This window comes from Lissotriton vulgaris, chromosome 3_1, assembly GCF_964263255.1.
Source record: "Lissotriton vulgaris chromosome 3_1, aLisVul1.2, whole genome shotgun sequence".
In the NCBI taxonomy this organism is placed as follows: domain Eukaryota; kingdom Metazoa; phylum Chordata; class Amphibia; order Caudata; family Salamandridae; genus Lissotriton; species Lissotriton vulgaris.
The window spans coordinates 892,271,250-892,284,592 of record NC_141689.1 but is presented as its reverse complement, the minus strand read 5'-3'; the positions used below and the strand labels follow the sequence as shown (position 1 = coordinate 892,284,592).

At 47.2% G+C, this 13,343-nt stretch overlaps 1 protein-coding gene across 4 annotated transcripts in view; it reads left to right on the top strand.

Moving 5' to 3' along the window:
- The window catches only part of SMARCA2 (SWI/SNF related BAF chromatin remodeling complex subunit ATPase 2), a 1,892,118-nt gene that overhangs the window by 626,338 nt on the left and 1,252,437 nt on the right, over window positions 1–13,343 (top strand). For all 4 annotated transcript variants that reach the window (XM_086961220.1, XM_086961218.1, XM_086961217.1 and 1 more), the window contains exon 18: window positions 4,103–4,213. In XM_086961220.1, the coding sequence (XP_086817346.1) occupies window positions 4,103–4,213 (111 nt within the window). The remainder of the gene's footprint in view (window positions 1–4,102; window positions 4,214–13,343) is intronic.

The window sequence follows — 13,343 nt, the reverse complement described above, 5'->3', positions numbered from 1 at the left end:
CACCCTGCTAGAACTGCTGAACTCTTCTATACTGAGTAAGACAGTACCCGTAACCTGGAAGCATGCAATGGTGCGGGCCCTCCTAAAGAAACCCTCCCTGGACCCAGCTAATGCGGGTAACTACCGTCCAATCTCTTTGCTCCCATGGGCGTCAAAAATCCTGGAGAAGCACGTCAACACCATTCTGACGACATTTCTCGAGGACAACCACCTCCTTGATGCTTCCCAGACGGGTTTTCGCCCCAAACATGGGACAGAGACCGCCCTACTAGCTGTAACCGAGGAGGCAAGACGGATCTTGGATCGAGGGGGTTCAGTGGCAGTGATCCTCCTCGATCTAAGCGCCGCGTTCGACACGGTACACCACAAGATCTTGTTGAACCGTCTTGCCGACCTGGGAGTATCCGGAGATGCCCTGTCGTGGCTGGAATCCTTCCTGTCAGACAGAACCTTCCAGGTCTTCGACGGCACATCTGTATCCTCCAGTAGGCCACTGGGGTGCGGAGTGCCGCAGGGCTCTTCCCTAAGCCCTACGCTCTTCAATGTATACATGAGGCCGCTGGCTGGGATTGTTCGTCCGCATGGTGTTAATATCATCTCCTATGCGGACGACACCCAGCTGGTGGTCTCCCTTGCACAGAAGAGCGGTCTCCAGACTCCACCTGACCTGGCGGCCTGCCTGGAGGACGTAAAAAGGTGGATGTTGAGCTCATGCTTAAAGCTCAACGATGATAAAACGGAGCTTATGCTCCTTGGCCCAGCAACTCCCTCCACTCTGGAGCTAATATGGCCCTCAAGTATGGGCACTCCCCCTCTCCCCAAAGACAATATCAAAAGCCTGGGAGTATGGCTCGACAAATCGCTGAGCCTAAATACTCAGGCCACTAAGGTGTCAGCCACTTGTATTGGCCTTCTCAGGGTAATCAAAAAAATCCTTCCCCTCCTTCCATTCGAGGCCAGACAAATTGTCATACAGGGCCTGATCCAATCACGGCTGGATTTCAACAATGCCCTTTATCTTGGAGCCCCGGACTATACTCTACAAAAACTTCAGCGCACTCAAAACTGTGCTGCCCGGGCACTCCTGGGAATCCCTCGGAGGACCTCAATAAAATCCGGCCTAAAAACTCTACACTGGCTGCCTGTCAGGGACAGAGTAAAGTTCAAGGCTCTCTGCATCGCCCACCAGACCTTCTGGAGAACGGGCCCAGAAATCAACTCCTCCCTGATCTCCCCATACCAACCCAATAAAACTCTACGCTCCTCAACTGCTACACTTGCCAAAATCCCTCGAATATTTAGAACTAGAGCAGGAGGACGCTCGTTCTCATACAACGTTGCCAAACTGTGGAACACCCTCCCTCTGCAGATGCGAAACAATACAAATCTCACCAGTTTCAGGAAACAGCTTAAAACCCTCCTGTTCAACAACTAGTAACCTCAGTGGTCAGGTTTGTTGGTTTAGCTCCAGCGCCTGGATGCCTCAGGGCAACTGCAGCGCTCTACAAGTCTAATTTTCATTTCATTTCATTTCATTTAGCCCCCGTGGAACACACTTAGTGTTTGCCGTGAATGGGGGAACATCGTATATTTGGGCCACAGCAGTTCTAGTTCTAGGGTCGGTCAGAAGGTATCTCTGGCCTTTGGATGCGAAGCTTTAGGGAAACGTTCAACCCCTTCTGCCTGGAACAAGGAAAGGGTGCACAGAGTTGTGAGTTCAGTCAAACGCTTTCTAAATATCCAGTCTCGTCAGTATAACGTGGACCCTTGTAGGACCTGGGGTCTAGGTTTCCAAATGTCCAGCTACTGTGGTCGCTACGGATGCTCGATGGTATCTCATTGATGCGACCGCTCCCCCTCTGACGCACAGGCTGGCCTGGTGACATGTGCATTCATCGGGCCAGAGCTAAACCCCCACTGCTGCAGGCTAATGAACGGGGGGCGTCCCCACAGCAGGGAGCTTCCAAGGACCGGACTACAACAGGGAGTCAGGCAACTGTCGGTGCAAAGAGAGGGGGCACCCCCACTCTGAAAGCACTCGAATGGCTTTGAGGTTTAGATTGCAGTTTGGAATGCTAGAAGTAGCGCATAGACGAATTTAGATGCAAATAGAGCGTCTCACGCCAGACTGCTGTAATGTCCCTCTTCAATACAACTGTCCGTCAGATCCGTGGCTGGACATGAGTTCCGAGGGTTGACCCTGTTGAAGCGCATTTCCAAAGCGTTCTCCTTCTAGCAAAGCACATCATCCACAGAAGCCACTTTCACTAATCCGGGAAACAATCCCGTTGTGAGTTTGAAGACCGGCCCTGGAAGAGGCTGCTTTCTTCGGGCAGTCGTTAGATGGGTTAACATGAATTTAGAAAGAAGCGGTCTTACAGTTACGGTGGTGCGGAGGACCCCATGGGTGGCTTTTGGACCGTTGCTGTGGACGCCCATCTGACGTGTAGCGGTTGCCTAAATACCATAACCAAGATTTCACTGTGGCCATTTAAGGGTCGCGCATGGACGCTGCGGGTCCGTTAATCCTATTACAGACCGCGCATTAGCCTAGGTCCCAGTGGTTCTACAATGGTTGTCTTGCAGTGCATCTTGTTTGGACTTTAATATCTGGTGAACGGTCCGGTGTCTCTAGTGATCCAGCTAGGGCTGACGGGTGGAGGGTGACCTAGGACCCGCAGTGAACTGTCCCAGCATCGCCTCCACAGCATGGCTGCTTGCCGCCCTCTTCAGAGCCCGGAGTGGTGACCATGGCTGCAGCAGCTGCTGTTCGACCGGGCAGAAGTGGCCTCGCCCAGGTGCTGTGGGGACAAGGTAAGATGGCGTTCATGGCTGCTGGAAACACTCCTGGTCCCTGAAGGACATCCATACATCTCTACATGATGCTCACACATCCTCCATCTCCCAACACGGCTGTGTGGGCTGTGAGAGCTGTGTGGGCTGTGAGAGCTGTGTGGGCTGTGAGAGCTGTGTGGGCTGTGAGAGCTGTGTGGGCTGTGAGAGCTGTGTGGGCTGTGAGAGCTGTGTGGGCTGTGTGGGCTGTGAGAGCTGTGAGAGCTTTGTGGGCTGTGAGAGCTGAGCGAGCTGTGTGGGCTGAGAGAGCTGTTGGCAATGTAAATAACAATGCCATTTATTTATAAGAAAAAAAAAAAAAGAAATGTCATGAGCAATGCCAATAGCTCTAACCTTTCCAAAGGCGAAACCATTGCATTGTAAATGCTTGTTCCAAGTGCAGCAATGATGGCAGTGGGCGCTGGAAAATGAGTCCTGGGGAAGTCTCAAGACACTTTTTTTCTTTCATAGACTGAATTTTACCAATGGTGATGTGTCAGTGGTGTCGCATCACCCAGGCAGTTATATTTTATTTATTTATAAAGTTGTATATAGCGGAGCATGACCCACAAGGGTATCTGAGCACTTTACAATATACTGTAATTAAACATTAGAATGGTTGAGGTAGTATACATACATTCAGTATTTGCCATTCATTACAAAAGAGGTAGATATCAGTATATGGATGGTATAGGTGACTAGTAGTCAACAAAGAATGATCCACGAGGGAATCAGAACGCTTCACAATACACAGTTAATAAACAATAGGTGTTTGGCGTAGAAATATACATTCAGTATTAGTCTTCAATGCAATAGAGGTAAGCAATAATAAATGGATCGCATAGGTGACTAGAGGTCAACATAGAATTCTAGTCTTACGATGTGAATTTGTTCATTAGAAGCATTTTTACTTCTTTTTTGAAGGAGGTAAAGGAAGAAATTCTATGTACCAATTGAGGTAGGGAGTTCCAAATCTTCAGTGTAATCCCTGAGAAAGCTCTGCAACCATATCATAGGATGAGAATTCCATGCCTGTTTCTGAGGGCATAGATCAGAAGTCTTCAAAACATTTTTTTTCTGGTCTGCACCCAGAGGAGAAACAAAAAAGTGCCAGTCTGCAAAACAAAAAGAGTGCCAGTGCCACTCACCAACTCAAATTAAGCCCTGGTCTATTTTCTTGTAGGTGAATAGTAACATATCCTCATCTGATTTTCAAAATTACAAAGAATTATGCAACATATTTAATGCACTATTTGTATTTCATTTTTAGGGAACACCGGCGATGCGCCGGTCACTTGTTCCTCAACTGCGTTCTGGGAAATTTAACGTACTTCTAACTACTTATGAATACATAATAAAAGACAAACACATCCTTGCTAAGGTAAATATTATATTTTCTGTAGATTGCTATAATATGTTATGCTTATTACTTGGTGCCTGATTAAAAATAACCTGGTGGGAGGCTCTCTGTGAATCAATATTTCTAAACTAAATCAACCCCTCTTAAGCAGCAGTGCCTTTGAGATCTAATATTACTAAAAAAGAAAGCAAGGTGTTTTCCTTTGCACTTTTTATTTGTCTTTTTCCTACAGATTTACTTCCTGTTAAATGCCGTAATATGTTTTTTGGTAACCCTGGTATGAATGAAGTTTTTACACTTCTTTTACTGATAAGTTAAAGGTATGTAAAACAGACATAGTTTACTTTCTGTGTATTCATAATCACATTGCAATGCATTGTAAACCTGCATGATACTGCACAAATGCCACAAGATGAATGCCAATAGGCATGGGTATATTTGAAACAGAGTTTGTCATTTTAATATAACGGTATAGGTGCTTCAAAGCAAGCTGGTCTCTGTACAATACCTAAACCCCTTTTAATTGTTATGCACACCACTGACAGGAAATTATGATTCTTAATGGCATAAAGAAATTATTATATTGGCCTTGAATGACTTGAAGCTAAAGACATAAGTGTAACAAAAAAAAGAATCAAGAATGAAAAGAAAGAAAACACTGGCAAAGTAACTTCATGTATTCGCAACATGACAGGTGCTCTAACTAACCACAACATTCGGGGAAACTCCTCTTCCATTTATTATGTTTTAAAAAATATCTTTATTTGTTTTTATCTTTTTTCCTTATTACCTTCCATATTAGTCTGTAATCATATAACAAATTACAAAACAAAAATGTCAGAAGTATTGTTCCATCAGTACATTACAACATCTCAACAATGCTATCATAAAGCAACGACTCATAATATAACAGAGTGTTCTTCAAGGTGTGATGACACACGAACTTGTCACTAACAAATCGCTTCTCAGAACAGTTGTGCGATTGCCTGTCTCCGCACCGCTACGCAGTGTCCATTCAGCGTTGTAGAAAGGATTTCGCCAGAGAGGGGAAGAGAAGTCGCCAATATCATTTGACGGCAACGTTGGTATCAGTGAAATCAGTACGTGCGAACCACCACAAACTGAACAGATGGTGGAGACAGGTTCATAAGGCCAACGCACTAGGCCGACAAGTTGATTTGTCTCAAAGAAAAGGGACACAGAGAAGCTCACTCACACCAACAGAATATACAATTTCATAAGAACAATTTCAAACATGTTAAAAAGGCTGCCATCAAAAATCAATTGAGATAGCTTTTACGGTACTGGGCGAGGGTCAGTGTAGTGTGGTAGTCGCAGAATGTCAATTCACTAGAGTGGAACTCTGACTCATCTAGGTGTTGGGGGCCAGTGTCGAGAGGGAGGTGCCTGAACAGAGGGGGGGCAGAGATACGCTGCAGCAGTCCCATTCTGCCAGGCGACAGTCAATGGTTTGTGTAAGCTTGCCACTATCTTCTAGCTCCCCGCCTCCCGAGACCTTCAGCAGGTATACTTTGTGAATGCTGGTTGTGCATCTGCATCTTCCCCAGTAGTTCCACTACGGAACGCTGTGAGTACGGTGTCCCAGTGCTGCGCTATGGGGTATTTGCGGAGCCCTGCCGTTTCCTCCCTGTGCATTGCTGTACTCTCCGCCTGTGCCCATAACTTAAGTGAGCTTGTCCAGCTGATTATCTCTGGCGGGTCTGTCTGTTTCCACCGCTTCGTAATCAAGTATTTGGCAACTATTAGCCCTAAGTCTCTGAACCGTGAGGTGACTCTGTTCTCCTTGGACCTAACATAGACCCCTAAAATGCAAACCTCCCACGTGGGCGGCAGGGATGTGTCGGTGCAGATCGCCAATGCTGCAGCAACAGCTCGCCAGTAAAGGTGGAGGGAGGCGCAGGACCACAGCATTTGGAGCAGATCTGCATCAAGCTGCCAGCAGTGGGGGAGTCCTCTTCCATGGTAACACAATTCTGTTTCTGTCATGTAAAACATTTGAAAATATGCCTACATGAGGCAACAATATTGTAAAGAAATGGGCCATTAGTTGTGTGGCCTGCACAAGTAATTGTTCCACATTTGTTCTTTTCTGGGAACCAAACACCCCATTGTAGCCCTTGACTCTCAGGGTAGTGGAGCATACCAGTCCAAGGCCTACTCAAGAGAGGTGTTTTGGGCTGGTAATCACCATTCACTGGCACACAATAATAACACTCAATAAATGTTTGTCCAGTTTGCACTTTTTCTTTTGGAAAAGGAAAAGTACAGTTAGTACACACACATACACACCAATCAATACTACGCAGTAATTTACAAATATACATAAGACTAATGAAAATGCCTTTTAATTACATTGCGTAATCACCACACACCACCGAAAGGGGTCATACAACCACATCAGGTTAAGTACCTTGACTTGGTCAAAGGTTTAAGATCAACAAACCACATGTCAAAATACCGTCATTTTAGTAGAAAATGCAATAATAAAAAATAATCATGAATTAACTTGCTTATTACTGATAATAAAGCACAGACATTATGATCAGTAATCACTGACAACTTTCTCATCTCAATAAAGCATTTCAATAAAGCATTTAAAAGAATGAACTTCACATGTGCCTGTGTGTTTTTTAAATACTGTCAACATTTGAAAACATAATCATAAAAACCGCCCCTAGGGGGGCATCACATTTTGAGCACAAATATGTAACCATAAACTTCACCCGTAGAGGGTGTTGTACATTTTGTACATTAAACTTCACCCCTATAGGGATGCACAGCATGTACACTTCTGTAACCACCTTCAGGCAACAATAACTGCAGCCTTAAACTGAGCCGCTGGAGGGCACTACATTCTGAGCGGAGGACCACATGCTCCAGCCTGGCGAATGCTTGAAACTTAAATGGAGTACCAGGTTGGTCCTTCATTTTTGGACCCTGCAAACTTGTGTCAGTACTGTTTTACATCCTTTGGGGGAGACTGTGCTGCTCCTGTAGCTCCCCCACACTCTTCTGGACTTAGTTGACAGTGTCCCCACTATCCTGGGGCCAGCACGAAGTCTAAAAATGTTCTAAATTGCAAAGCCCCACAGGGCATTATGGGGCGATCCCTCCTCAGGGCGTGCTTATTTGATGAGCCGCTCTCCCGGTGCTTAGTGGAGACCTGCTTACTTTTCTTGTTTTTTACTGCGCAGCCTTTTCATTTTCTTTGAGGGTCCCCGGTGCTAGCCCATGATGGGGTGCAGATGAGGGAGCCCACCTCCCCGCTCGTGCAGCACCCTACTGTGCTACTGTGGGAGCCAACGAATCTCTTATGGGTGGGGCACCCCTTGTTGTGGCAGCCTCCCACTCCCCCCGACACAGGGAGAGGGGCAGGCCTGCTACTACGAGGGGAGCATGGCAGCCTGGTGCTGGGCCCAGGGATGGGGTCCTGGGCTCCTTCTTGCTTGTTGTGGGAGCAAGACGGCGCTCTTAGTTTCTTTTTGGCAGCGAGGGCCTGGGATGCCAATGGCAGGGCGCAGCAGCGTTTCCTTTTGGCTGATGGGGTCCGGGAATGGGGTTGAGTCGTCCCCAGTGCATAGCATGGCCTGGGGGTTGGGAACCCCGGGTCTCCCGATCTTTGGGGTTCCTTGGGGGTTCCACGCTTGCCCCCTCCCAGGGTGAGATGGTAAAAAAGATTCTTTGCGGTGACTCCCAGGGGCATTTTTCAAAGCTGCAGCGTAGCTCCAGACACTGCGTGTTTGTGCTGGGATTGGTCAAAGATAAAAATCCTTCTCTTCCTTATAGCTCGGGCCCTGTTGGGCCATTTGGTATGCTGTTGGGCTCATTTTACTCCGGGTTTCCTAAGGCCTCCTGGCCTCATAGGCGATGTACTTTGCAGGGAGCCAGTTCTACTGGTTTTCTGCGCCAGCCTTTGTCTTTGGTTTCCTCTGGGCCTCTCTCCTCCTTGGCGTGGAAGCCCAGTCTTTTCCCCCAACTAGACCTCAGCGGATGTAAGGGGACCAGATTCCCTGATCCTGGGGAGAACCCCATTGAGTCCTTAGTCCAGTTGGCCATCAGGGGGTTCTTCCTTCCAATTGTTTATGGCTGCCGCCTCCCGTCATAGTCTCCAGCAAAAAACACTACCAAGAGAGAGCTATCGCCCTTGCGCAAGACCTTTTAAGTGGGGGCGGTAAGTTACAGAAGTGAGGCACCTCTGGCCTATCTTAGGGTGTCGCATCATCTCTCCGCCCCTGTCCTAACCCACCTGTACAAGCTGCTGGGACATTTCCAAATGACCTAATTCAGGAGTGACCAGCGGCAGCTCCTCTGCTAAGACATAGGAGTGTCCTCCCACTGCTCGCTCAGCAGTTAAAAAAAATAAATAAATAAAATGACAATGCAACATTATAATTTTTTTTTTTACCGTACTGGCTCAGTTGGTTGAGGGGTGGGGCGGGGTTGTTTAGAACTAGGGGAGGAGTAGTAGGAGTGGTGCGCATGACATTTTGCCCGGCCTTCTTGGGCCAGCTAAACACCAGTACTGCACAGCCTGGGTGGAGAGCATGCATAGCCTCCCAGTCCCTGTCTTGAGCGCCGAACCACAGCGCTCAGACCATTCACAACTAGGGGCTAGGGGATTCTGGGAGCATGTGTGCTTCCTGCTGCTGGGAGAAGAGAAGAGGATGGAGGATGGAGGAGGGGCAGCGGCTGGCCGTACCCGGGTAGGTGCTTTTATTTCTTTTTTTTTTCCCCTTCCACTGCTCCCCCCCAGCCCAATCACCCCCTGTTTGGTAGCAGCCACCACTGCACTTGACACATCTTCTCTGGGGGCCACAGCTTCGCCCCTCGCTGAAACCACTACCAGGGCCTTTCACAACAAATGTTCAAAGCGAGCCCCTCCTGCGTTGATTTCAGTGGTTTAGGCTCCCTCCTATGTTCAGTGGGCTAGGGCTGCCCATCTCTGGAACAGTGTGACAGCTGATTGATTGACGCAGACCCTTCTTCCCCTTCCCTTAACTCCTCAGAAGCTGAGTCAAGTTGTGTACTTTTGCTCCCTTTGTGTGTGGAGTCTTTGATTCCTGCTGCTGGTGATAAATGTAATTCGCTTAGCTTAGCAGGGTGACAAAAGACCTGGTCTCTGATACTGAGCTGAGCCAGAGAAATGGGACATTCTTGCATGACCCATAAGCTTTACAGATATCTTTTTTGGACTTGCAGATTTGATTTTCCCACACAGGTTACACCCTAATTCGGTATGTCGCTGGTCTCTGTAGGCCAAAGGGAAACGAAGCTGCACACTAAGGCAGTCCTTCACATAGGTGTATAAAGGAGTGTCACTCAAAACAAGACTGTAAAACACACTGAATTTCCCTATTAGTATACACTAACATTATGAGGTCTACCCCAGGTCAGCATCCAATCCTGCAGAGTTCCCTCTGGGCCAGGCTACCTGTGCACTGTTAGCGTCTTGCGCACAACAGGATTCTCCGAAGTGCAGCCCTCGCATCTGGTCACCCATGTTCTCATGTAACTGGCCAAGAGCCCCTTACCCTTGCTGCCTTGCAGCATCCTTATCCTAAAAGGCAGACACAGGCTGTAAATATGCACACTCCATTGTATTATGAGTTTACCGTGGGTGAGGCACAGATTTTCAGGCTAACCCACAGGAAAAAGGTCAAAAACCAGGTGGTCAAAAAACATAAAATCCTAATGGATTTGATAGACAGAACTCATTTTCTTACAAATATCTAACACCAAGGAGTTCCAGTTAACCAAAGTATAGCACTATACATTTTGCAGAACACACTACTGTACTACACTTTTTAAAAGCCCAAAAGTAGGGAAAACTTAGCCTCTAATATACTGGACACTAACTGTGCCAATTAAGACACTGCACCTTGAAGAATTCCAGATCTAGGCAACTTCCCATCATGTAGTGCAGTGTCTGTGAGGCAATCGGCCTGTTCCACGCTACCCCGAGTTTCCTGGCGCCTAAGCGACACCCACCCAACCTAAGGCATTTTATGACAGAGTGCATGCCATCTTTGAGCCATCGATTCTCTCTCGGGCGCACCTTCGGGCCCCACAGAATTGTGAGGTGCCCTTGCTGTGTTGCTGTTGACTGGTTCAACTTCTACGCCAGCTGGGACCTCTGGATCTGCTCCATGATCCAAACTGGATGACTACCTCTATTCAACCCAGATCCATCCCCACCCCCTGGTGCCAGCGCCACTCAACGATGAGCTGATCACAATCCCTGACTCCCACCTTCTGCTGCCCCTGCTCCGCTCATCGTCGAAGTGCTGTGCTGGCCCTGTCATCCACTGGACTTTTCACCCATTGGGAAATCCTACCTCCCTGAAGGGGGAGACAAGGGGATGGTGTATGGTGTACTAAAGAAGAACATTGAAGAGGATAACTGGTATGAAGAGCTGAGTAATGCTAGTGGCTTGGATTCCTCCCCAATCTCTGGCATATTTTCCCCTCTGGGCCAGTCGTCAGAGGCAGTCTCAACGTTTGCCATTGTAATGCACAGTGTGGCAGAGGCCCTCGATTTCCTGCTGCCTGCTAGTGAGGTCAAGTCCAATGTCTTGACGGAAGTGCTTCAACCTGGGACTGATTGATCTGAGCCTCTGCTTCCCTATAATAATGCCCGCACCGAAGTGTCCTGGGCGAATCCCTTAACCGGGGCTCCTATGCAGTGAATCATTGCCTGTTGACATCGTTCTGCCATGGGAGACCCAGCCTTCCTCTTGCAGCATCCCCCATGAGAGCCTGGTTTGTGCAGGCCTCAGCAGCAAAGGTCAACCCAAATGTCACTTAACTGGATAGGGAATCCAAGAGATTGGACACATTTTCTCTTCCAGCTGCCTTGCTTTGTTGTTGGTGAACAGTGCATGGCTCTTGGACTCCTATATTCCCATTCACTGTGGGGCTCTATTGAGCATCTTCTTCCTATGGTGCCTGAGGGCTGCGCCATCCTCAACCAAGCGTTGGTGGAAAGAAAGGATGCAGCGAGCAGTCTGCCATCCACTGTGGACCGCACACCACAGGCTTCCTGTATAGAGCCATGGCTTCTACTGTGATGCTCCATTGCCACGCATGGTTATGGTTCACTGGGATCTCGGATGTCCAGTCATCGCTGATCGACATTCCCTTTGATGGCTTCCACAAGGCCGGCGCTGCATTAGAGTACTTTTGCGAGAGCCGGGTCACTGCCAGATCCCTTGGGATTTCTTTATCGAGCTGGCCGCAACAGCAGTCCTTCCGGCTCTACCACTGATGTAGAAGGGGCAACTTTCGGCATCTGCAGTGCCAGTCATACCCAGTCCTGTCAAAGACAGGACTGTGGAGCTCAAAAAGGACATGGGAGCCAGCCCCAGTGTGCTGCCCAGTTACCTGCCCCTCCGGCTGCCACAGCCCACAAACCCATTTAGCTTGCCCTCCATCCAGCACAGCCCTCCTGTTGGCAGTAGAATCAGTCACCACCTACCCTAATAGTTGTTGATTACAAGAGGGTGCTTCAGATCATGCATAAGGGCTGCTCCCTACCATTTGTGAAAACACCTAAGCCTCTCATACCATTCAAAGAATGGCTGACTTTGTCAGGAAGTGCAGGCTCTTCTGGCCAAAGGAGCCATTGAGAGGGTGCCCGCACCAGAAGTAGGGCGTGTTTGTTATTCCAGCTACTTCCTGGAGCCGTAAAAGGATGGAGTCCTCTGCCATATACTAGATCTGCACCCTTCTTTCTTAGGTAAGAAAAACTTAAAAATGCCCATGTTGGCGTAGGTTCTTTTTGTCCTGCATCCTGGTGACTGGATCGTAGCGCTGGAACTATAGTACACATATTTCAACATCCTCGTCCTGCTGGCCCACAGATGCTGCTTGCGCTTCAGGGTGGGCCACAAGCATTTTCATTTCGCTGTGCTCCCCTTTGGCATCTCCTGTGCCCATCTGGTGTTCACAAAAGAGATGGTGCTGATTCCAGCACAACTGTGGAGCTCAGGAGTCCAGTCTTTTCCTTTCTCAATGACTGGCTGTTGAAGGTGGCCTTGCCCCAAGCAGATGCACCCACTTCCAGACAACAGGGATCCTTCTGCGTTCGTTGGGGTTTGCTATCAGCATTGCGAAGTGTTGGAAAAGGCCCTTTCTAGGGATCTTTCCTTTAACTTTTTGCTTTTCTCCTACCAGGTTTCCGCTGGTCTAGATGCTAGCCTTAGGATTTTTGATACAAAAAATGGAGTCAGGCCCTGGGACTTGTGGCTGGTTGGGCCGTATATATCTGAGAAAAACAAAACCGGTACCAACCACACTATGTTTCCACTCCAGTCACTGCAGGAAAATAACAAACCAATTTTATTCTTAGGCTTGTTGGGCGTTTCTTGCCCTTTTAATTACTTTTTTAGACTTTTTTAGCAAGATTTTTATGTGTAAAAAGAAAACAAGACATTTTAAAACATTTACACAAAAATACAAAACATTCCTCACATATATATACACAAATTATATACAAACTGTACAAGATATTTCTTTGATCCAATTAATGAATTCAGATGCTTTTCTAAATTTGACAAAGTAATGCTTGATGTAAAAGACAAGATATTTAAATAATTAAATAATATAAACCATAGTCCAATTCATAGGTCTATAAGTCAATTGATGTCATATTTTCTGTGCCTACGCGTTTCGAACCAGTTGACTTCAATTCATAGGTTCTCTTCAGGGCTCTGTCATTTAGTGAGTATCTGCAAGTATGTACAGAGATGAAAAACTTTTTAATTTTTAGTTCTGAAAAAGATTTTTCTTATTCAATACTCCAAAACCATCTCTATTTCTACCTGTTTATCCAGCAGCCGCCGGTCTACAGTTTTGACCTCCTTTTCTTTTCTTTCTAGTCACTCTTCTTTTTGGTGCTGTACCTTAATAGGGAATAGACTTATCACTATTCTGTTTAGACGCTTCTTAAAGTCCAACCATGTTTAGCCTTACTTTCCTAAACATACCTTTTTAATCCCCGTGGGTCTAATGCACCTGGGTTGAGGTGTTCTTCTTATGGGTGTTGTTCCTTTCTATTGGAGACCTGTGAATTATAAAGGTGTTTTCAGTCAGGCCCCTATTATTGATAGCTTTTAATACTGATATTCACGAT